The sequence below is a fragment of the Dromaius novaehollandiae genome, chromosome 19, assembly GCF_036370855.1.
Source record: "Dromaius novaehollandiae isolate bDroNov1 chromosome 19, bDroNov1.hap1, whole genome shotgun sequence".
Classification (NCBI taxonomy): Eukaryota; Metazoa; Chordata; class Aves; order Casuariiformes; family Dromaiidae; genus Dromaius; species Dromaius novaehollandiae.
This window is the reverse complement of record NC_088116.1, coordinates 12,396,336-12,417,206: the sequence shown is the minus strand read 5'-3', so window position 1 is coordinate 12,417,206 and position 20,871 is coordinate 12,396,336. Positions and strand designations below refer to the sequence as shown.

The following is a 20,871-nucleotide window of genomic DNA, read 5'->3' as shown; positions in this document are numbered from 1 at the left end:
TCCCGCCGGAGGAGCCCGGCCCTGGCGCAGCTGTTGCGCCCGTGGCGACACCGAGGACAGGCCCGGGCCGGGTGGCGGAGGTGTCCGTGGGGCAGCGCGGTGCCGGGCTGGCGCTGAGGGCTTTCGCTCTGCTTTCAGGTGGGGTCGCTGGCCAGCTGGGATTCGCCGGTGAGTGTCGGTGCGGCCTCGCGGCGGGGGCCCGCAGCGCGCCCGCCTCTCTGGGATGCAGGGGGTCCCGCGGGAGAGGGCCCCGGAGGCGCCGCGCTGTCGGCCCTCACGCCCTGCCACGGCAGCGCTGAGCCCGGGCACTGCTGCGGCTGCGGTGCCCGTGCCAGGCCGCGCTCACCCCGCTCTGTCCTGCCTCCCGCAGGAAAGCCCGCCAAGACCTTCGGTGGGGCCCTGGGAGCCCTGGGATTCAGAGGTAAGCGCTGCCGCGCGCCCCAGAAAGCAAATCCCCCCCCAAAACGGGCGCGAGAGCTGCTGCCTGCCAGCCCGGGCTCCCTGCCCGCGCGGGGCACCCCGGCAGGGTGAGGGGCGCCCCGGCCGGCGGCGGGTCCCGGGGGGCTGAGGTGGTGCCCTTCGTGCCCTGCCAGGCGGAGTCGGCTGCGCACAAGGGAAGTACTGCGGCAGGAAGCGGAAGTAGCCCCCCCGCCGGCGGACCGTTCACCTCATGAACTTTGGTGCTACTGCATGGTATAGAATGTAAATCTAAGCAAAAGCAGAGATCCCCCCCCGCCCCTGCGCCCCCCCCGGCCCCCTCCGGGGCCGCCCAGGCCCGCACACTCCCGGGAGCGACCCCCGGGCCTCCGGCATCGCTCGGCACCGCTGAAGCTCCGCGGCAGCGCCAGGGGCCCGGCCGTCCCGGGAGCCCTCTCTCCCCCCGGCAGGAAGCGCGGAATAAACTGCGGGGAGCAGCGTTCCCCATTGGTGCTATGGCTCCCTGCGGGGAGGGCCTGGGCGCCCCCGCGCCGGCGCCGGCGCTTCTCCAAGGAAGGGTGGCAAGAGCGAGGCCCCGAGGATAAGAGCTCCCGGCCCCGGCGGAGCGGGAGGCGTGGGCGCGACCCGGCGCTCCCCCCCTCCTTCCCCCTCGCTCCGGCCGGGCTCGGCGCGCGGCCCGCGGCTCCCGGTGGCGGGCGAAGTGGGGTCTCGTCGCCGGAGGCCCGCTCTCCCGGAGAGCGCCCGAGGCGCCGCGGCCTTCGCGGGCCAGGCTTGGGCGGCGGCAGCCGGTCTCCGAGGCTGAGGGGCTCCGCGCCGCCACGCGCCCCCCACCGCGGCCCCCAGCGCTGCCCCTTGCTGGGTGCCGGGCGTCCCGGAGAGCCGCGGGCCGGGAAGGATTCGCCTCTCCTCATGTTACTCACTTTGATATAACTCGGATGGGACACCTTATAAAGAGGGAAAACTGCTTCCAAACAGACTAATAAAGGACAAGTTTTTAAAGGAGTCGGCCTGCGGCCTGCCTCGGTGCGAAATGTCCGCCTCTGCCCCACAGCGCGGGCCCTCCCCACAGTGTGGCCTCTCACGCCCCTTCCCCACCACTGTCCTCTCATGCCTCTTCCCCGCCGCCATCCCCCTCGCGGCCCTTCCCCATCGCCGTCCCCTCATGGCCCTTCCCCACCACCAGTCCCTCGTGGCACTGTCCCACCGCCATCCCCTTGCGGACGTTCCCCACCGTTGGCCCCTTGCGCCCCTTCCCTACCGCCATCCCCTCACGGCCCTTCCCCACCATCGTCCCCTCGTGCCCCTTCCCCACCGCTGGCCTCTCGTGGCCCTTCCCCACCACCATCCCCCTTGCGCCCCTTCCCCACTGTCCCCCTCACAGCCCTTCCCCACCACAGTCCTCTCATGCCTCTTCCCCACCGCCATCCCCTTGTGGCCCTGCCTCACCGCCATCCCCTCACACCCTTCCCCACTGCCATCCCCTTCATGGCCCTGCCTCACCGCTGTCCCCCTCCCGCCCCTTCCCCACCGCTGGCGCCTCATGGCCTTTCCCCACCACAGTCCAGTCGCACGGCCCTTCCCCACCGCCACCCCCCTCAAGGGACCCACACAACGTGCACAGGGACCTCTGGGGACGGGGTGACGGGCGCTGGGGGGCTGAGGGCGGGGGCGAGCCGGGGTGCCCCAAGCCGCGGGCAGCAGTGCCGCGCAGCCCTCCCCAGCCCTACGGGCTCCCTCGCGCAGGGATGCCCTGGACATGCTGCGTGCCCCATGGCAGCAGTGCGGGGCACGTGCCCTGCCCCACGGTGACCACCGGGTGGGGCGGGGGGGCCGCGCACACCCTGCCCGCGGGCTCGGCCCCGGGCCCCGCACGGCGGCACCCCGCGCCCCGAGAGCACGGTGAGGGGCCGGGACGGCGCCAGGCCCCACCGGCTTTGTCCGGCCACGCCCCCAGTGCCGGAGCCCCGCCCCTTTCCCCGCCCCCGCGCCGCGCCGCCGCACGTGCCCCGCCTCCCGGCCCCGCCCCGCGCGCCAATGGCCCCGCCCCCTGCCCCGCCCCCTGCCCGCCCCGCGCCGCCGAACGTGCCCCGCCCCCGGGCCCGCCCCCGGCCCCGGCCCCGCCCCCGGCCCGCCCCGCGCCGCCGCCGGCCGTGCCCGCCGGGAGCCGCAGCGGCGAGGGCCTGGCGCGGCGCCGGGCAGCGCGGCCTGCATGAGGTTGATGCTGCTGTGCTGCACCTGGAGGGACGAGCCTATGGGAGAGGACGAAGGTGCGTGACCCGGCCCGGCCCGGCCCCTGCGCCCCGGGCCCGGCCCGGCCCCCCCGCCTGACTCAGCGCTTCCGCCGCCGCGGCCCGCCGGGGCCCCGCGCCCTCCGCCCCTCGCCCGCCCCCGGCCCCGGCCCGGCCCGCGCCGCCGGCCCCCTGCAGCCCCCGCCCAGCCCGCAGCCCCTGCACCGCCACGTCCCCCCCTTGGGCCCCCCATCCAGCCCACATCCCCCCCACCGCCCCCTGAAGACCTCTGTCCTGCCTGCATCCCCCCTGTGGCCCCACATCCCCCCTTTGGGCCCCCCATCCAGCCCACATCCCCCCCACCATCCCCTGCAGACCCCCGTCCTGCCTGCATCCCCCCTGCGGCCCCACATCCCCCCTTTGGGACCCCATCCAGCCCACATCCCCCCCACCATCCCCTGAAGACCCCTGTCCTGCCTGCATCCCTTCTGCACCCCCACATCCCTCCTTTGGGCCCCCCATCCAGCCTGCATCCCCCCCACCGCCCCCTGCAGACCCCCATCCAGCCTGCATCACCCCTGCGGCCCCACATACCCTCCTTGGGCCCCCCATCTAGCCCACATCCCTCTGCACCCCTGTGTTCCCATCTTTGGGCCCCCCATCCAGCCCACATCCCCCCCACTGCCCCCTGAAGACCCCCGTCCTGCCTGCATCCCCCCTGTGGCCCCACATCCCCCCTTTGAGCCCCCCATCCGGCCCACAACCCCCCCACTGCCCCCTGAAGACCCCCGTCCTGCCTGCATCCCCCCTGTGGCCCCACATCCCCCCTTTGAGCCCCCCATCCGGCCCACAACCCCCCCACTGCCCCCTGAAGACCCCCATCCAGCCCGCATCCCCTCTGCACCCCCACATCCCCCCCTTGGGCCCCACATCCCCCTTGCATCCTCACATCCCCCCCTTGGGCCCCGCATCCCCCCCCACTGCGCCCTGCAGACCCTCATCCAGCCTGCGTCCCCCTATAGCTCTACATCCCCTCCTTGGGCCCCCCATCCAGCCTGCATCCCCCCTGCACCCCCACATCCCCCCCCTTTGGCCCCCCATCCAGCCCGCATCTCCCCCACCGCCCCCTGCAGACCCCCATCCAGCCTGCATCCCCCTGTACCCCCCAAGCCCCCCATGGGCACCCAATCCAGCCTGCATCCCCCTGCACCCCCTGCACCTCCCCCTTTGGGCCCCCCTGTCTAGCCCACACCCCTTCCTGTAGCCCCACATCCCCTCCTGGCAGCCCCCCATCCAGTCTGCATCCCCCCAACCCCTTACCTACACCCTGCACCCCCAAATCCCTCCTGCACCCCCATCCAGCCTTCATCCCTCCCTGAACCCCCACATCCCTGCACCCCTACATTCCCCCCACTGTTCCCCATCCTTCCCTGCACCCCCACATAACTCACCCCCACATCTTTCCTGCATCCCACATCCATGCTATGCTCCCACACACGCTCAGCTCCCTTCTTGCACCCCCACGTTCACCCTGTGCCCCAGTCACCCCCTTCCTTCCTTGCGCCGTCATTTAACTCATGCCACTACGTCCTCCTTGCACCCCTGTGTCCTCCTGCGCCTCTGACTTGCACCTCCGCATCCCCCCTGCACCTCAAATCCAGCTTATATCCCTCCCTGTGCCCCCACGTGCTCTTGCACCCCCTTGTCCCTCCTGCACCCCACACTGAACTGGCATCCCCCTGCACCCCCGCATCTTCTGCGCCCCATCCAGCCTCTGTTCCCTGCACCCTCTCTGAACTTGTCTCCCTGCGTCCGTTCCTGCACCCCGAGCCAACCCGGCTCCCCTTTGCACCTCTCTGCTCCCCCACTGCCCCCACAGCTGTGCTGCATCCCTCTCTGCACCCCCGTATGCCCTAGCTGCGCCCCAGTCTCCTGCCTCCCTGCTGCCCCCCCCGTATGCCCCCGCACCCCCTTCCATGCTGCAGTCCCCACCCCCCTTGCATCCTCCGTGCCTGCGCCCCCCCAGCACCTGCCCGCCGTCCGGCTCCCCGGTCCGACCCGCACCCATCCTGCACCTCCGGTGCCCCCTTGCTCCCCTGCATCCCTTCCTGTGCCGTCACGTCCCCCAGCATCCTCTGCATCCCTGCAAGCGTCCTGCTCCCTTCCTGCACCCCATCAGTGCTGCACTCGCCGCTTCCCTCTAGCACCCTCTGTGTCTCTGTGTCCTGTGTCCCCCTGCATCCATCCTGCACCCAGCTCTATCCCTGCATCCATCCTGCACCCAGCTCTATCCCTGCATCCGTGCTCGTCTCCCTGCATCCATCCTGCACCTCTCTGTGTCCCTGCGTGCATCCTGGTCTCCCCTGCAGCCATCCTGCACCTCTCTGTATCCCTGCGTGCATCCTGTCTTCCACCCTGCGCCCTTCCTGCACCCTCGCTTCCATCCTGCACCCCTTCACCCCCCCCTCGCACCCTCTGCATCCATCCTGCACCCCAACGTGTGCCCCCGCATCCCTCCCCAGCTGCACCCCTGCTGCACTGCTGGATGCAGGCACCCCCGGTATCCCCAGTGTCTCTTTGCACCCCAAACACCTGTCCTGCATCTCTGCATCCCCCTGCACCCCCATGTCACCCCGGATCCCTGCCAGAGGCCTCCTTGCCCCGGATCGCCGCTGCACATCCCGCGTCTCTGCCAAACCTCTGCCCCTGCATCTCCCCTGCACCCCCCCGGACACCCCGACCTGCCCGCCCTCTGGGCCCTCCGTGGCCCCCACGTCCCTCTGCACCCCCATGGGTGCCTCCTTGCCCCTGCACCCCCCCAGACACCCCGACCTGCCTGCCCTCTGGGCTCTCCGCACCCCCCATGTCCCTTCTGCGTCGCTCACCCAAGTCTCCTGCACTTCTCCCACCGCCGACCACCTCTGCACCCCCTGCGCCCCTCCGTGCTGCCCTTCCCCACCCCCCGTGTCCCTCCGTGTCCCCGGTGCCCCTTGCACCACCAGCCCTGGGCGCTTGGCTGCCACTCATGTCCCACCACATCCCTGCGCTGCCGCCAGGGGTATCTGGGCACCCCCATGTCCCCCTGCCCCACATCCCCTCTATTTCCCCGTGCTGCCAGCCAGACATGGATAGTCCTGCAAGCCCCAGCCCCCCCCCTCCCCAAATCCCCCCTGCACTGCCGCTGTCCTTATTCTGCTGCTGCTGGGCACGGGCTGCTGGAGACCCCCCTGGACATCCCCTGGCACGATCACCTCCCACCCCCTGGACCCCCTCTCACAGCCAGCCACACACACCCGGACATCTGTGTCCCCCCGCGCCCCCAACAGCCACCCCACATCCTCCTGGCATCCCCCCACTGCTGGCCACAGGCACCCTGTACCACCCCAAAACCCTCGCACCCCTGTGTCCCCCCGCACACTCCTGCACCCCCCTGCTTCCCCCCACGCCAGCAGCCAGGGGCACCCAGACACCTCGGCGCCCCATATCCACCCCACAGCCACCCCGCCTCCCCCTCACCGCCTGCTGCCGCAGGCACCCCAGACGCCCCACGCGCTGCACCGCTGGCCCAGGCACCCGGCGTCGCTGCAGCCCTCGTGCCCATCGCACCCGCCCTGTGGGGCTGCCCCATGCTGAGCCCGAGCCCCTGCCCCAGCCCCACTCCTCCTTGCCCCCCAGCGCTGTCCCCAGCCATGAGCGCGGTGACCCTGTCCCCGTTATGTAAAGCCCAGGGATCGATAGAGCAGGGGCCAGCTGAGGCCCTGGGGTGCTGGCGAGGACTCGGCACCCGTGGGGCAGAGGGGGATGGAGCATCACACCAGAAACTGGGCGTCCTGGGGCACGGCCGAGCCCTGCTGCCCCAGCCCCTCCGTGCTGGCGGGGGGCATCGGGGCAGCCCGCGGGCGCTGACGGCCCCGCCGTCCTCCACTCTTCCAGGGACCGACCTGCCTGTATGTGCGAGCTGCAGCCACGGCATCTACGATGGGCAGTACCTCCAGGCCCTGAACGCCGACTGGCACGCCGACTGCTTCAGGTAGGAGCCCCGGCGACCGCGAGCGCCTCGTCCCCAGGGCGGCCACCCATGCCACCCCGCCGGCCGGGGCTGTGCACGGCACCCGCCGCAAGGACGGGCTTCCCGGGCCGCCCGTGCACCCCCGTGCATGGGGGGGGCAGGTGCAAACGCAGCCACGTGTGCGTGCACGACCGCCCTCGGGACCACGTGCTCTCGCGTAAGTGGACGTACGTGTGCGCGGACGAGCGTGCACGGCCGCCGGCGCTCCCGATCCCAGCAGGGCACACGTGGTCCTGCGGATCCTGCCGACGGGCAGAGGGGCGCGAGCCAGGCTGGAGCACGTGCGTGTGGGGCTGTGGGGCCCTTCCCATGCAGGGGTCCCGGGGGGGAGCCCGGGGGAGCCCTGCTGAGCCTCTGTGCGCAGGATGTCCCTCACCACCTCCTCCTCCTTGCTCCTTTCTCTTTTCGGCCCTGACTCTGCCTCTCCAGACTGCTCCGCTCCATCCCGCTGGCAGTCTGCCCCCGGAGAGCGTGTCCGGAGCCTGCCGGGAGGTGGCACCGTGGATGCCACGTGCGGACGGGGCGAGGGTGCTCGGGGCGCTGGAGCTCAGCCCCGCAGGCGCTGGCAGTGCCCAGCCTCGGTGCCTGCAGGATGCCAGAGCATCGCGGGGGCCCTTTCAACACAGCGGGTCTCGTGCTCAGACCTAGTGCTGGGACCGGCGAGACCCCCCGAACTCGGGGTGCTGCTGGGCTCCTGGGGGTCCCCACATTGGCGGAGCAGCAGCGAGGGAAAGGGGGTGTGCGGCTCCACTGCACAGTTCCCGCGGCTCTGGCAGCCATTAATAGCAGCAGCAGCAGCTGGAGAGCCTGCGAGCGGGGCCATCTGCTCCTCATTAGCCGCCAGCCCGCTGAGCGGGGCTGGGGGGGCCGTGCTTCCCAGCCCCGGGGCTCCCCCGGGAAGGCAGGAGCCGGCAGGCAGCGGGGCTGCGCTGAATCCCGGGCTGGACGGGGTGAGCTGCCGCACCGGGCACCCGGTGCCGCGTACGATGCCTGCACGGCTGCGCACACGGGGCCGCGGGCACGTTGCGAGGTCCCGCTGGGGCCCTGCCGAGCCGTGCTCATGCGAGGCCGCGTGTCTCGGCGCGAGGCCCATCGCCCTGCCGCTGGGTGCACGGGACGCCCTTCCCTGCCCACGGGCACTGAGGATGAGGATGGCTGTGCGGGCGGACGCTGGTGACAGCCGGACTGCCGGCTGCGCAGAACCGCCGCGTACGGCTCGGCTTCCTGCTTTCCCTTCCTGCTGCAGCGCCCCGGGCGGGATGCCGCAGCCGTGGGTGCCGCGGGGCCGAGGCCGGCGGCCGGCTCCCAGGGCTGATGTCACCCGGCCCCGGTCCCTCCCTGCTTCCTCTTTCTCGCGCGCTCTCCCAGCGGCCGGAGCCGTGAGAGCCGCCGGGGCAGAGCGAGCCGTGGGGGCCCCCAGCAGTGCACGGCCCGGCCCGCAGCGATGCCCCGGGGCTGGGGGTGCTGAGCGCCGCGGGGTGACGAGGGGCAGAGCTGCCGGCTCGGACGATGCTGGCATCGGTGCTGAAGAAGAGCCACTTCCGAAGTGCTGGAGCCAAGTAAGCGGGCGCAAGTCGGGCCGGGGGCTGTGCTCGTCCGCAGCCGGGCTGCCGGGGCAGCGGGCCGGGCTGGCCGCTGGGGTAGGGAGCCCCCCGGGCGCTCTGCCTCCCCCCCGGGCGCTCTGCCTCCCCCCCGGGTGCTTTGCCTCCCCTCCGCCGGTCGGCAGGGCCGGCCGTGGGGATGGAGCGCAACCAGCCCTGCGGGGGCTGCGGCAGGATCCGGCCGCTGCTCCCAGCACCCCCAGGGGGGCCGGGCTTCCGGCTGCCCGTGTGCAGGGGCCCATGCCGCGGGCGAGCTCGGGACGCACAGCCACGGCCGCGGGACCGCCGGCGATGGGGTGTTGTGAAGGGTCCGTTCTCGGGTGACAGGGGCTGTCTGGCCCGCGGCTGCCGCCCGCGTCACTGCCGTGGGGAAGTTGAGGCGCTGGGAAGGGAAGTGTGTGATTTCGGGGGACGGCTGCTCCGCAGGGGCAGCAGCAGGGGAAGCGAGCGTGGGCCGAGGCTGCAGCCCTCTGACTCAGCCCTGTTGCCCTGCCACGGGACCGGGGCCACGGGGGACTCCGCCGGGGGCAGACGGGAAAGGGCAGTGAGTCACCGTGGGCAGAGAAGGAGGTGGATGTGCGCCGTCCTCCGTGGCCGGGGGCGACGTGTTGGGTGCACGGGAGGTGTGCAAGGCCGCAGCGCGTGGCCTCGGGGCCCGTGCGTTTCGTGGGTGGGGGGGCGTGCAGCACACCTGCGTGGGAGCAGCAGCATGCGCTGGCTGCACGCAGCGTGGCGCAAGCTTGTGCAGGGGCAGGTGCGTGCAGCGGGTGCACGGGGCCCTGCGAGCGCGTACGCGCGTGCAGCGGGGGTGAGGAGGGCGGCGCCGAGCCAGCCGCGCCCGGGCGGGAGCGCGCGTGGGGCCGCGGGCCGTGCGCAGGAGGCGCGCGCGGGCAGTGCGCGTGCGCGGCGCGGCCGCCCTGTCCAGGGTGCTGGCTGCGGCGGGGCGGCAGCGCGGGGGTGAAGGGGCGGGGCCCGGGGGGCGGGGGGCGGGGCCGCGGCGGCGGCGCTCCCCATTGGCCGGCGCCGTCCCGGGAGGGTTTGAGCCGCGCGATCGGGCGGCGGAGTCCTCGCGCGGTGACGTCATGGGGAGGGGGAAATTCCGTGTCGTGACGTCATTCCCCATCGGTGTGCCACCTGCGTGCCGCGCCAGCCCCGAGGAAGGGGGAGGGGGGACTGCGGCACGGCACGGCACCCTCCCCCACTGCACCTCCCCCTGCGCCCCGCGGCACAGCCCCTGCCCCGCACCCCCCACTGCACAGCCCTGCACCCCATTGCACAGCCCCTGCACCTCCTGCCCCGCACCCCCACTGCACAGCCCTGCACCCCCTGCCCCACACCCCCCACTGCACTGCCCTGCACCCCATTGCACAGCCCCTGCACCTCCTGCCCCGCACCCCCCACTGCACAGCCCTGCACCCCCTGCCCCACACCCCCCACTGCACTGCCCTGCACCCCATTGCACAGCCCCTGCACCTCCTGCCCCGCACCCCCACTGCACAGTCCCTGCACCCCCTGCCCCACACCCCCCACTGCACTGCCCTGCACCCCATTGCACAGCCCCTGCACCTCCTGCCCCGCACCCCCCACTGCACAGCCCTGCACCCCCTGCCCCACACCCCCCACTGCACCTGGCCATACACCCCATTGCACAGCCACTGCACCCCATTGCACTGCCCCTGCACCCCCTGCCCCGCACCCCCCCCGCACCTCCCCATACACCCCACTGCACAGCCCCTGCACCCCCTGCCCCACCCCCCCACTGCACTGCCCTGCACCCCACTGCACAGCCCCTGCACCCCCTGCCCGCACCCCCCACTGCACCTCCCCATGCACCCCGCTGCACAGCCACTGCACCTCCTCTATGCACCTCCCCGTGCACCCCCATTGCACAGCCCCTGCACCTCCCCATGCACCCCATTGCACAGCCCCTGCTCTGCACCCCCCACTGCACCTCCCTGTGCATGCCCATTGCACAGCCCCCTGCACCCCATGCATTGCACCCCGTGCACTGCACCTTCCCATGCACCCCTGGCACCGCACCCTCCCCACTGCCCCTGCCCCTGCACTGCACTGCACAGCCCCTGCACCCCATACACTACACCAGCACGTGCACCCCCTGCATTCATCTGCCTGTGCACCCCCATTGCACAGGCTCTGCATCCCCTGCACTGCACCTCCCCGTGCACCCCATTGCAGAGCCACTGCACCTCCCCGTGCACCCCCATTGCACAGTCCCTGCCTCCCCTGCACTGGACCCCCCACTGCACCTCCCCGTGCACCCCATTGCACAGCCCCTGCAGCCTGTAAACTGCACCTCCCTGTGCACCCCCATTGCACAAACCCTGCACCCCCTGCACCGCACCTCCTGCTACACCTCCCTGTGCACCCCATTGCAGAGCCACTGCACCTCCCTGTGCACCCCCATTGCACAGCCCCGTGCACGTCCTGCACCATATACCCCCTGCACAGCCCCATGGACCCCATGCACAGCCTCGTCCAGCCCCGCATTGCACAGCCCCCTGCTCCCCGTGCACCGCACTGCCCCGTTCTTTCCTCCCCTTACGCCTGATGTGCATCACCCAGCTGCATGCACCCCTCCTGCACCTCTCACCTCACCCAGCTCCCTGCACCCAGCCCTCGCACTTGTCCTACCTCTCCCAGCACCCTGAATCCCCCCCTTTGCACCTCCCAGGCCTCACCCAGGGCAGAGCCCCCCCCCACATCGCCCCACGCTGCGCAGCCCCACGCAGCCTCCCTCGCTGCCGTGCATGCTGGCCCCTGCGCTTTCCGTCCTGCCCGTGACACGCAGCCTGCACCCGTAACGTGGCCGTGCATCCTGTGCCCCGCTCGCTCTGCTTGCACCCCTGCCCGCCAGCCCCGCGCTGGCAGGGCTCAGCCCGGGCTCTCAGGCTGCGTGCTTCCCCCAGCAGTGCCCTGTGAGTGCCCTGCCCCCCGCACCCCAAGTGTCAGGGGGCAGGATGGCCCCCCCGTGGGGCCGGCACAGCCTGTCATGCCGAGAACCGGGGGCCGGTTGTGGCTAAGCTCACAGCTGGCTATAAATAGGGGCTGCGAGCTATATGGGGGCTCGCAGGCTGGGAGTGTGGCGTGACTCACTGCTGCTGTGGCACGGGGGCCGCACGCGGCTTCGCAGCCCAGGAGCCCTGCCGGGCTCCTCCGACCAGCCAGCAGGACCCCGGGGGCCACCAAACGGCTACGGTGGGCTGCCTCTGGGTCAGGGTGGGAGCACAGAGCCACCCAGGCTGCTCCAGGGGCTGGTTCAGTGCCCATGAGCTGTATGCAGGCAGGACAGGCAGGATTTGCTCGTCCTCCAGGGCTGCCTGTGTCTGCGCCGGGCTGGCACGTCCCTGCCTGTGTCTGCACTGGGCTGGCACGTCCCTGCCCGTGTCCTTCCCCACGTCTGTGCCAGGCCAGAGCATCCCTTCTCGCCCGTGCTGGAGCAGCTCATCCCTCTGGGTGCCAGCGCCAGGCTGGCACGTCCCTACCGGCCTGGTGGGTGTGTGCCTGGCCTGCGTGTCCCCTGCCCGGCTGGCACGTCCACCCTCGCGTCCTCGCTGGGCCGGACGTCCCCGTGCCGCCCAGCCCAGCGGGGATGCCAGGCTCGGAGCGGGTGACGCCGTCTGTCCGAGGCGGGTGGCAGAGGGGCCCGGCGGTGCCGCGGGACTGCTGCCCGTGCCCGCTCGTGCCCAGCGCCGGCTCTGCCCCACCGCAGGTGCTGCGAGTGCGGGGCCTCCCTGTCGCACCAGTACTACGAGAAGGATGGACGCCTGTACTGCAAGAAGGACTACTGGGCCCGCTTCGGGGAGCTGTGCCACGGCTGCTCCGAGCAGATCACCAAGGGGCTGGTCATGGTAAGCGCCCGGCCGCGCGCGGGGCGAGCAGGATGCGGGCTGCCGTGCCCAGCGCGCCGCGGGCTTCCCCCCGGGTGGGCGGCCGGTCCGCGCGGGAGCGGCGCTCCGTGACTCACGGCTGAGCTCACTGGAAAGGGGCCGAGCCGGAGAGGGGCGCGCGGCCACGGCCCCCGCCCAGCCCAGTCGCCAGGAAGTCGCGCCGAGGGGTCCGGTCCCACACGGCGACGCAGGTACGGGCCCGCGGGGCGGCTCAGGGGCGGCTGGCGTTGGGGCGTCCGCGGTGTTTTGGGGGACGGGGACACCTGGGAGAGTGCAGACCGGTCCGTCTCCGGCAGTGCCACTGATGCAGCCGCCTTTCGGCCCCAGCTTCGCCGCCGCCTCCTTCCCCTCCCCTGCGCGTCTGGAGGAGCAAAGCGGGTTTCCGGCAGCCGGGCTGCGTTTCGCTCCCTGGCCCCTTTCACTTGAGTTTTTGTGGCCTCTGTGTTTCCCCTTCTGCTCCTTCCGCGGGCTCGGCGCGCCCCGGGGAAGGAGGCTGGAAGCTTCGGCGCAGCAGGGAGACGGAGCCGTCCCCGCGCTGGACCCCGCCGGTCCGCGCGTCCCCGCCGTGCCGTCTGCTGTGGCTCAGCCTGTCCTTCCCTCGGCCCCACTTTCACCCCGAGTGCCGGCCGGTTCCCCTGAGAACTGAGCCCCGGGCAAACCTCCGCGGAGCAGGGTCCTCCCTCCTCTGGGTGCGGAGATGCCAGGTCTGGCACCCAAGGGTGCTGCCGGGGCGCTGCCGAGCCCCTGTGTGAATGCTGCCCCTAGGTCAATGCCTAAATTCCTGGATTTGTAGGAGCTTTGTGTCCTCTCTGTGTCCTCCTCTGGCACGTGGCGCTCATGGCATCTTCCCGCAGGTGGCCGGGGAGCAGAAGTACCACCCCGAATGCTTCAGCTGCCTCAACTGCCACGTCTTCATCGGGGACGGGGACACCTACGCGCTCGTGGAGCGCTCCAAGCTGTACTGGTACGTCGGAGCCCCGCCGGGGCGTTGCGGAGGGCAGGGAGCACTTCCTGCGGGATGGACGGGTCCACCGTGTCTCCCTTTCCCTGCTCGCCCAGCACCCAGTCCTCACCCCTCCTGGCCCCGCAGTGGGCACTGTTATTACCAGATGGTGGTGACGCCGGTCATCGAGCAGATCCTGCCAGACTCGCCGGGCTCCCGCATCCCGCACACCGTCACGCTCGTCTCCATCCCCGCCTGCTCCGATGGGAAGCGAGGGTTCTCCGTGTCCATTGACCAGCACTGCAGCTCGCAGGGCTGCGGCTCCGAGCATTCGCACACTGTCCGCGTCCGAGAGTACGTACCGCGTGGGGCACCCTGGCCTCGGTGCTGCGTCCCCTCTTCCCTTCTCCCCAATCATGGTCGACACCTGAGGGTTGGGGATTCCTGGGTCTGCCCTTGCCCTCCTGCTTGCAGGATCAGCCCCGCGATTTACCTCCCAGAGCCCTTCCAGGTGTGGGTAGGTGAGGGATGAGGCTGCTATGTCCCCATCTGCTGGGGGGGGGGGGCCTGTGGGTACTGTGCTGGCATGTCCCCGTGTGCTGGGGATGGTTTGTGGATGCCGTGCTAGTATGTCCCCATCTACTGGGGTGGCTTGAGGGTAACGTGCCTCTGTCTGATGCGGTAGCCTCTGGGTACCGTGCTGGCCTATCTCCATATGCTTGTGATGGATTTGTGGGTACTGTGCCAGCATGGCTCCATCTGCATGGGGTAGCTGGGGATACTGTGTGAGCATGTCCCTGTCTAGCACGGGTGACTCACAGGTATCATGCCTGCGTGTCCTCATCTACCGGGGTGACTCGTGGGTAACATGCCAGCGTGTCCTTATTTGTCACGGTGTCCTATTTGCTGAAGTGGCTCACGTGTAGTGTGCTGGTGTGCGCCCACCCGTCACTGCTGCCTTGTGGGCACTGCCCCAGCATGTCCCCAGCTGCTGGGCTGGCTTGCCCGTGCTGCGTCAGAGCCGGGGGACTGACCCCCCCGCCCTTGCGTGTTGACCCTGCAGAGTTGATCCAGACTGCATCAGCCCTGACATGAAGAACTCCATCCATGTGGGAGACCGCATCCTGGAGATCAATGGCACACCCATCGGGCACGTGCCCCTGGATGAGGTACCGCTCCCCCCAGCCACCCTCAGCTGGTTGTGGGCAAGCCCACAGGGTCCCCCCTAAGCCAGCATCGTCTGTGCCCCCAGATTGACCTGCTGATCCAGGAAACCAGCCGCCTCCTCCAGCTGACCATCGAGCATGACCCCCACGAACCCCTGGCCCGCGAATCGGCCCTGGAGTGCAGCCCGCTGTCGGACCTGCACAGCCCCCTGCGCTCCCCGGCCCGCACGCCCTGCGGGGAGGCCAGCGCCATGCGCCAGCGGGCAGTCATGTAAGGCTCGCGCTTGCCCACGTGCCCTGTCGTGGGCTTGGGGTCCCTCTCTGGCCCTCGCTCCAGGCACCAACCTCACCCCACGTGCGGTTTGCTCCGCAGGAGGAGCTGCAGCACGGACAAGTCGCCCGCCTCCAGCTCCGTGGGCTCGCCGGCCTCCCAGCGCAAGGACATCAGCCGATCCGAGTCGCTCCGCGTGGTCTCCCGCACGCACCGCATCTTCCGCCCCTCGGACTTGATCCATGGCGAGGTGTTGGGGAAGGGCTGCTTCGGCCAGGCCATCAAGGTGGGTCCCTGGCCTGGCTGCCTCTGGCCTGGCTGCAGCAGAGACAGGGAGAATCATCACCATCTCATCCCTTCCTCATTCGCCCTGATCCTGAGGAGAGCCTTCACCCTGCACGTCTTCCCCCTAAGCTCCAGCAGGAGACCCTACCTTCTCCTTGCAGCCTCCTGCGCGTGAGGGTCTCAGCTCCCTGGCCACCCCTGCAGGGGGAGGGTATGAGGGTAGCATCTCCCAGGCCTGGTGTATCCCTAGTGCCGGGTCAGTCCATGGGGATGGAGGTGGCAGCTGGGAGCCAGTGGCTCAGTGCCTGCCCTCTCTGCTAGGTGACACATCGAGAGACGGGCGAGGTGATGGTCATGAAGGAACTGATCCGCTTTGACGAGGAGACGCAAAGGACCTTCCTCAAAGAGGCGAGTGTCCTGCTTCTTTCCATAAGACTAACTGCCCTGAGTTGGGGGGACAAGGGATGGGGTTATCTTCCCCCAGGGGAAGGGGGGCTCCTGGAAGCATAGCATGTGGTCAGTCCCCGTCAGGCTGGGCAGCTGTGCCGGGACAGGATGGTCAGTATGGCCTAGGGTGCTGGGCATGGCATGTTGGTGCTGCCAGGCAGCCTGGTGTTGACCAGCGGTCAGGGACAGGCAGAGCAGGCACCTGTCCTAGAAGTGGGGCTAAGAGGAGCACATGGGGTTGGATGGCCAGGCGGCAACGTGAGCTCCCAGTGCTCAGGCAGCAAAGTGCCCACGGCGCCTAGACAAGGAAGTATCGGGTAGCGAAAGGCTCCAGGAGCCCCGCTGAGTCAGCACGTTGAGGGAAGGCGAAGGGGAGACTCAATCCATCATCAGAGACCTGCGTGGGGAAGGGAAATTGGATAGCAGAGGGGAGGGCTCCGGGCGCAGTGGACAAAGGGGCAATGAGACGAGGGAGCTGGAGGACAAGATGGGACCAATTCAGGATAAAAAGCAGATCCGCCTGCTTAAGCTGAGGGTGAGTAACACAGGCAGCTGTCTGCCTGTGACGGCGTAAGTGTGCCTCTGTGAGTCTGGCTCAGACGAGGGCAATCTGGTGAACCCTGAGGGCCTGATTGATGCTGTGATCTCACAGGTGAAGGTGATGCGCTGCTTGGAGCACCCCAATGTGCTGAAGTTCATCGGGGTGCTGTACAAGGAGAAGAGGCTCAACTTCATCACGGAGTACATCAAGGGGGGCACCTTGCGGGGCCTGATCAAGAGCATGGTGAGCGCTGGGCTGGAGACAGGCTCAGAACTGCTCTCCAAACCCATCCTGATGGTCCAGCTCAGCCTAAGGACTGAGTGCACCAGGCAGGTTGTGGCAGGGAGCGCAGCCCCGGGACTCAGGGTGGCGGGACCCCTATCCTCTTCTGCAAATATCCCCCCTTCTGCCTACAGGACAGCCACTACCCCTGGAGCCAGCGGGTCAGCTTCGCTAAGGACATTGCAGCTGGCATGGTCAGTGACACTCAGGCAGGCCGGGCGGGGGGCATGGGCACACTGGGCATTGGCAGGGTGCAGCGAGGGTTTGGCAGGTTCTGCAGCGTGGGCATGGTGGTGATGGCTAAGTGGGCCAGCAGGCAGTGGCATGGCTGGGTAGGTCTGTGGGTGCACAGGGTGGATGCTCTGCACGGGATGTGTGGATGCATGGGCCACTGCTGGGTGCATGTGGCAGGCTTGGGTGCCCTGGGCGTGGGTGTGCTGGGCACAGCTAAGTGGGTGTATTGGGTGCTACTGGTAAGTTTGTTGGGTATGTGTGTGCTGGGCACTGGAGGGATATGCTGCGTGCTGGATGGTGCCTTGGGTACCGCTGGATGTGGGTGGTGGACACTGGGCATGGTGCCGCTGGGACTGGCTCTGGGTTCTGTCACCCTGCTCTCAGCCCGTCTTTCCCCTCAGGCCTACCTCCACTCCATGAACATCATCCACCGTGACCTCAACTCTCACAACTGCCTGGTGCGGGAGGTGAGTCCTGCCACAGCTGTGCCCGCTGCCCCAAATGTGGGAGCAGAGCTGCCCACCACCCCCCAGCCTGGGTAAGGGTCTCAGCCACGTTCACTTCACACCTGAGCCCTCCTCTGTCTGTGTCCTGCCCAGAACAAGAGTGTGGTCGTGGCCGATTTTGGGTTGGCACGGCTCATGGTGGATGAGAAGAACCAGCCAGAGCATCTCAAGAGCCTGAAGAAGCCGGATCGGAAGAAGCGCTACACGGTGGTGGGCAACCCCTACTGGATGGCCCCCGAGATGATCAATGGTGAGCATGGCCGTGGTGCCCTGCAGCACGGGGGATGTGGCTGGCCGGGGCTCTGTGCTAGGGCAGGGGACACGCAGTGGGGCAGGGACAGGATGTGCAGCATGGCCCAACCCATCTCTCCCTGCAGGCCGGAGCTACGACGAGAAGGTGGACATCTTCTCCTTCGGCATCGTCCTGTGCGAGGCAAGTACCACTGGCGGCCCTGCTCCAGGGTCTTCGGTGATGCTTTGGTAAGACTGTGCCTTATCCTCACTTCCACTCTCCCCCAGATCATTGGCCGAGTCAGTGCTGACCCCGACTACCTGCCCCGCACTATGGACTTTGGCCTCAATGTGAGGGGGTTCCTGGACCGCTACTGCCCCCCTTCCTGTCCCCCCAGCTTCTTCCCCATCGCTGTGTGCTGCTGTGACCTGGACCCTGAGAAGCGGTGAGCAGTTGGGCCCTTGCGTCTCCCTGTCCTGGGGACAGGCATGACTGTACCGTGGGCTGGTGCCGGGACTGCCGATGTGGGGAGGGAAATGATACGGAGCTGGGGCCACGTGCAGGATGGAGGGGGCCAGCACAGTGCTGAGCGGAGCTGGCTAGGAGCTGCCATCTCTCCCTCTCTTGCTTAGGCCGTCCTTCAGCAAGCTGGAGCAGTGGCTGGAGACCCTGCGCATGCATCTCGAGATCCACCTGCCGCTGAGCTCGCAGCTGGATCAGCTCGAACGAGTCTTCTGGGAGACGTATCGGCGGGGCGAGAGCGGGCTGCCCACGCACCCCGAGGTCCCCGACAGAGCCGCACACCCGCGCCCTCTCTAAAGCCGCGCCGGTCCCTAGCATGGGGACGGGAGCGCTCTCGTCTCTCAGGGCCGCGCTCTCGCAGCGCGCGGGGAGCACGGCGCCGAGGATAGGCGCCTCTTCCTGCCTGCCGATAGCCCCCGGGGCTGGGTCCCTGGGGCTCTCCGAAGGAGCAAGAGTCCCCATCTCGCCTTCTCTGCAAGGGCCGGTTTCGTTGCTCCCCGTCCTGTGTTCGCACCCCCTGTCCCTGGGAGCTGGCTCTCCCTGTGCCCCGGCGTCCCGCGGACCCCGTCTCCCTGCTCACGTCCCCACCGGGCTCCTCGCGGGCGTCCGCCCGGGGCTCTTTGGACTGCACAGAACTGCACGTGCCCGGCGCCCGGCCCCCTTTGTACATAGCCCCTGTAAATAGCCCCCGCCCCCGGGAAAGCCCGGCCTGCCGGGAGCGAGACGGCCGGCCGCAGCGCCGGGCCCGCGGGGGGCCGGAGGGCGGCCGCCGCCCCCTCCCCACGCTCGCTTTGTGACCGCACGGCCCCCCCTTCGCACGCTCCGCGGGGCCCGGGCCTCCGTCCCGAGGGGGTGCCCGGCCCCAGCGCCCGCACGAGCCCCGTGGGCTCCCCTGTACAGACCCGCCTCCCCTCGCAGTGGTGCCTTGGGTTGACGTGAACTTGCACTGCAACACGCTAGGGATCTCCGTTGGGTTCGGGAGCGCCGTCCGCCCGGGGCCGGGCTGCGCCTGCCTGCCCCGCGCGCTGCACGGCGTGTCCAGCGTGCCCGGGGACCCCCGCGGCGAGCACGGCCCCCGGGGCGACCTCGTAGCCATGCCCGCGCCTCGGCTGTCCCCTCTCCCCGAGCTGCTCCTGCCCCGGCTCCTCCGCCGGGCTGCCCTCTGCTCCGGGCTCCTCGGGGCGGCCCGCGACCGCGTGTCCCCGGGGTGGCTGCGCCCGCGCGCATCGGCGTTGGGTCCCCCCAGCCCGGCGGTTTGTCCTGCGCTGAGCCAGGTCCCTCACGCGTCTGGGGGACACGGGGCGCGAGGACACGTCCCGTCTCGGTTCCTTTCCCGTCCACTGCAGCAGCGGCGCGAGGTGGCCAGGGAAGCCGCTGGCTCTGCCTCGGCGGTTTTGCGGTGCGGTGCTTTCCATGCTCTTTATTCAGGTTCATTTTCTGTAAGATATTTAAAGAGAAGAGTTTGTATTATTTTTTCATACGATTTAGAGTTTGCCATTTGTCACTGCCTCAGTTCTGCTTTACCGAAGGGATGAAACTGTGAAGCGTCTCCGCGCACTTTGCCCGGGAAGTAAAACGCGACGTCCTCCGTCGAGGCGGGAAGGAGAACTCAAAACTGTGATGTAGCCGAAGTCGTGAGTCAATAAATCCTTCCCCGCTCCGCTACCCAGCCTGCTTGGGAATTGCTCGCTCCCGCGCGCCCCTGCCCGCCCTCCCCGGCCCTCGGCCCTGCCACGCGGCTCGCTGGAGCGGGTCCGAGTGCGGCCCCGAGGCGAGGGGCTGGGAGCAGCGGGGGAAGATGAGGCCCATGGTGGGCGCTGATGGGGACGGTCCCCCCCGGCTCTGGTGGTGCCTTGGTTCCAGCATCTGGGACAAGGAGATTCAGGTGAAAGCGCGGAGATGGGGGAGCTCAGCCCGGACCACAGGGCTGCCCGGTCCCACTGGGCTCCCTGGCTGCCTGGGACACGTCCCAGGTGGGTCTCCCCAGTCCTGGGCACGGGCCCCTCACCTGGCGGACCTGCGTGCCCACGGCTCGGGGGGTCACAGCGGCGATGGTGACACTGCCATCGCGGGAGATGGCAGGGACACCGGGCAGGGTGGCTTTGCGCAGTGGCCGCCGGACGGGCGCAGTCGCCCCCCACGCCTCCCCTCCCGTGCTGGCCTCGTGGCGAAGCACCTGCGCTCCCCGCCTGTCCTCCGCCGCTGGCCCTGGCAGCACGAGGAGACCCGCGGTGCTGTTGCCTCGCCGCACGCCTGCTGTCACCTGCGGGCCCGGCAGCGCTGCGGGATGCTCCGGCCGGGGCCCTGGCCCTACCGCCTTGGCAGGGACCCTAACCCCGGCGTGAGCAGGCTGGGCTCGGCCAGGCGGCTCCCTGCTGACCTCAGGGACGATGTGCATCGCAGCTGGGGCAGAGGGGAGTCAAACTGTGGCTTCAGACCTGGGTTGGCCACCTCCTTCCCATATCGCAGCCTCTTCCCTGGAGCACCCCCTGTTTCCAGCTCTCGTTGCCCAAAAGGTCTCAGCACATCGTGGTGTTTAAACACGTTTGCCTCCCCATGCCACCTCCCGAGCCCGGGCAAGGCTGCATCCAGCCCCAACACCTCCTATCTTTGAGCAGAAAGTGGGGTGGGGAGGCCCTGCCTTGCCTCTGCCCACGTGGGCTCCCTCCCGCGTGCCCCTCGCAGCCCCTTGCCCTCCCTGGCAGCGGCAGGCCGGGCGTCTCTGCCTCCTGCCTTGGCCTGCTCCCGGCCCAGCCAGGAGGAGGCAAGAAAACACCGTAGGCGATAGCCAGCCCGGCCAGGCACTGCCGCCAAGCCACCTCCAAGCAGCCCTTGGCCTGGCAGGAACCTGCTTGGGGCATCGCTGGGCACCCGAAAGCCTCCCCGGGGGCAGTTCAGCCCTCAGGGTGGACAGCCATGCCCGGCCAACACACCCGGTGAGCATGAGATTAGAAGCGTGCGGTGGGGATGGAGAAATGCCACTGGCTCCAGGCGCTTTCCCTGCCAGGTGGACTGGTAGCGCCCGTGGAGGGATGGGGCATTGGTGCAAGGGAAGCCAGGACGCTGCACACTGTGCTGAGAAAAGTTGCAGTGCCATGGCCAGGCTCACAGCGCGACACCTGGGCTGGCACCGAGGAAGTCGCTCCCGCCCCTCGCTCTCTCGTGCCGCTGTCCCAGGCCAAGTCTTCCCCCAGCCAT

General features: G+C 69.6%; 2 protein-coding genes across 14 annotated transcripts in view; both read left to right on the top strand.

The window, feature by feature from the left end:
• The window catches only part of ELN (elastin), a 33,053-nt gene extending 31,613 nt beyond the window's left edge, over positions 1 to 1,440 (top strand). For all 13 annotated transcript variants that reach the window (XM_064523477.1, XM_064523475.1, XM_064523469.1 and 10 more), the window contains 3 exons: positions 139 to 168; positions 371 to 421; positions 594 to 1,440. In XM_064523477.1, the coding sequence (XP_064379547.1) occupies positions 139 to 168; positions 371 to 421; positions 594 to 643 (131 nt within the window). In that variant the 3' untranslated portion in view covers positions 644 to 1,440. The remainder of the gene's footprint in view (positions 1 to 138; positions 169 to 370; positions 422 to 593) is intronic.
• Positions 1,441 to 2,553: 1,113 nt separating this feature from the next.
• LIMK1 (LIM domain kinase 1) lies at positions 2,554 to 19,338 on the top strand. The gene is made up of 16 exons (XM_064523464.1): positions 2,554 to 2,705; positions 6,600 to 6,696; positions 12,067 to 12,205; positions 13,099 to 13,208; positions 13,335 to 13,541; positions 14,251 to 14,356; positions 14,440 to 14,624; positions 14,727 to 14,910; positions 15,231 to 15,317; positions 16,009 to 16,140; positions 16,314 to 16,373; positions 16,815 to 16,880; positions 17,013 to 17,169; positions 17,297 to 17,352; positions 17,439 to 17,596; positions 17,784 to 19,338. The coding sequence occupies exons 1-16, from the start codon at positions 2,648 to 2,650 to the stop codon at positions 17,968 to 17,970; spliced, it is 1,989 nt and encodes a 662-aa protein (XP_064379534.1). The 5' UTR covers positions 2,554 to 2,647; the 3' UTR covers positions 17,971 to 19,338.
• Positions 19,339 to 20,871: the final 1,533 nt, after the last annotated feature.

What these genes read in the sequence shown, in the direction of transcription:
- LIMK1 (XM_064523464.1), top strand. Translation starts at nt 2,648, where the DNA reads ATGAGGTTGATGCTGCTGTGCTGCACCTGGAGGGACGAGCCTATGGGA. An exon ending in TCACCAAGGGGCTGGTCATG is followed by an intron (nt 12,206 to 13,098) that starts GTAAGCGCCCGG and finishes ATCTTCCCGCAG; the next exon opens with GTGGCCGGGGAGCAGAAGTA. An exon ending in CACACTGTCCGCGTCCGAGA is followed by an intron (nt 13,542 to 14,250) that starts GTACGTACCGCG and finishes TTGACCCTGCAG; the next exon opens with AGTTGATCCAGACTGCATCA.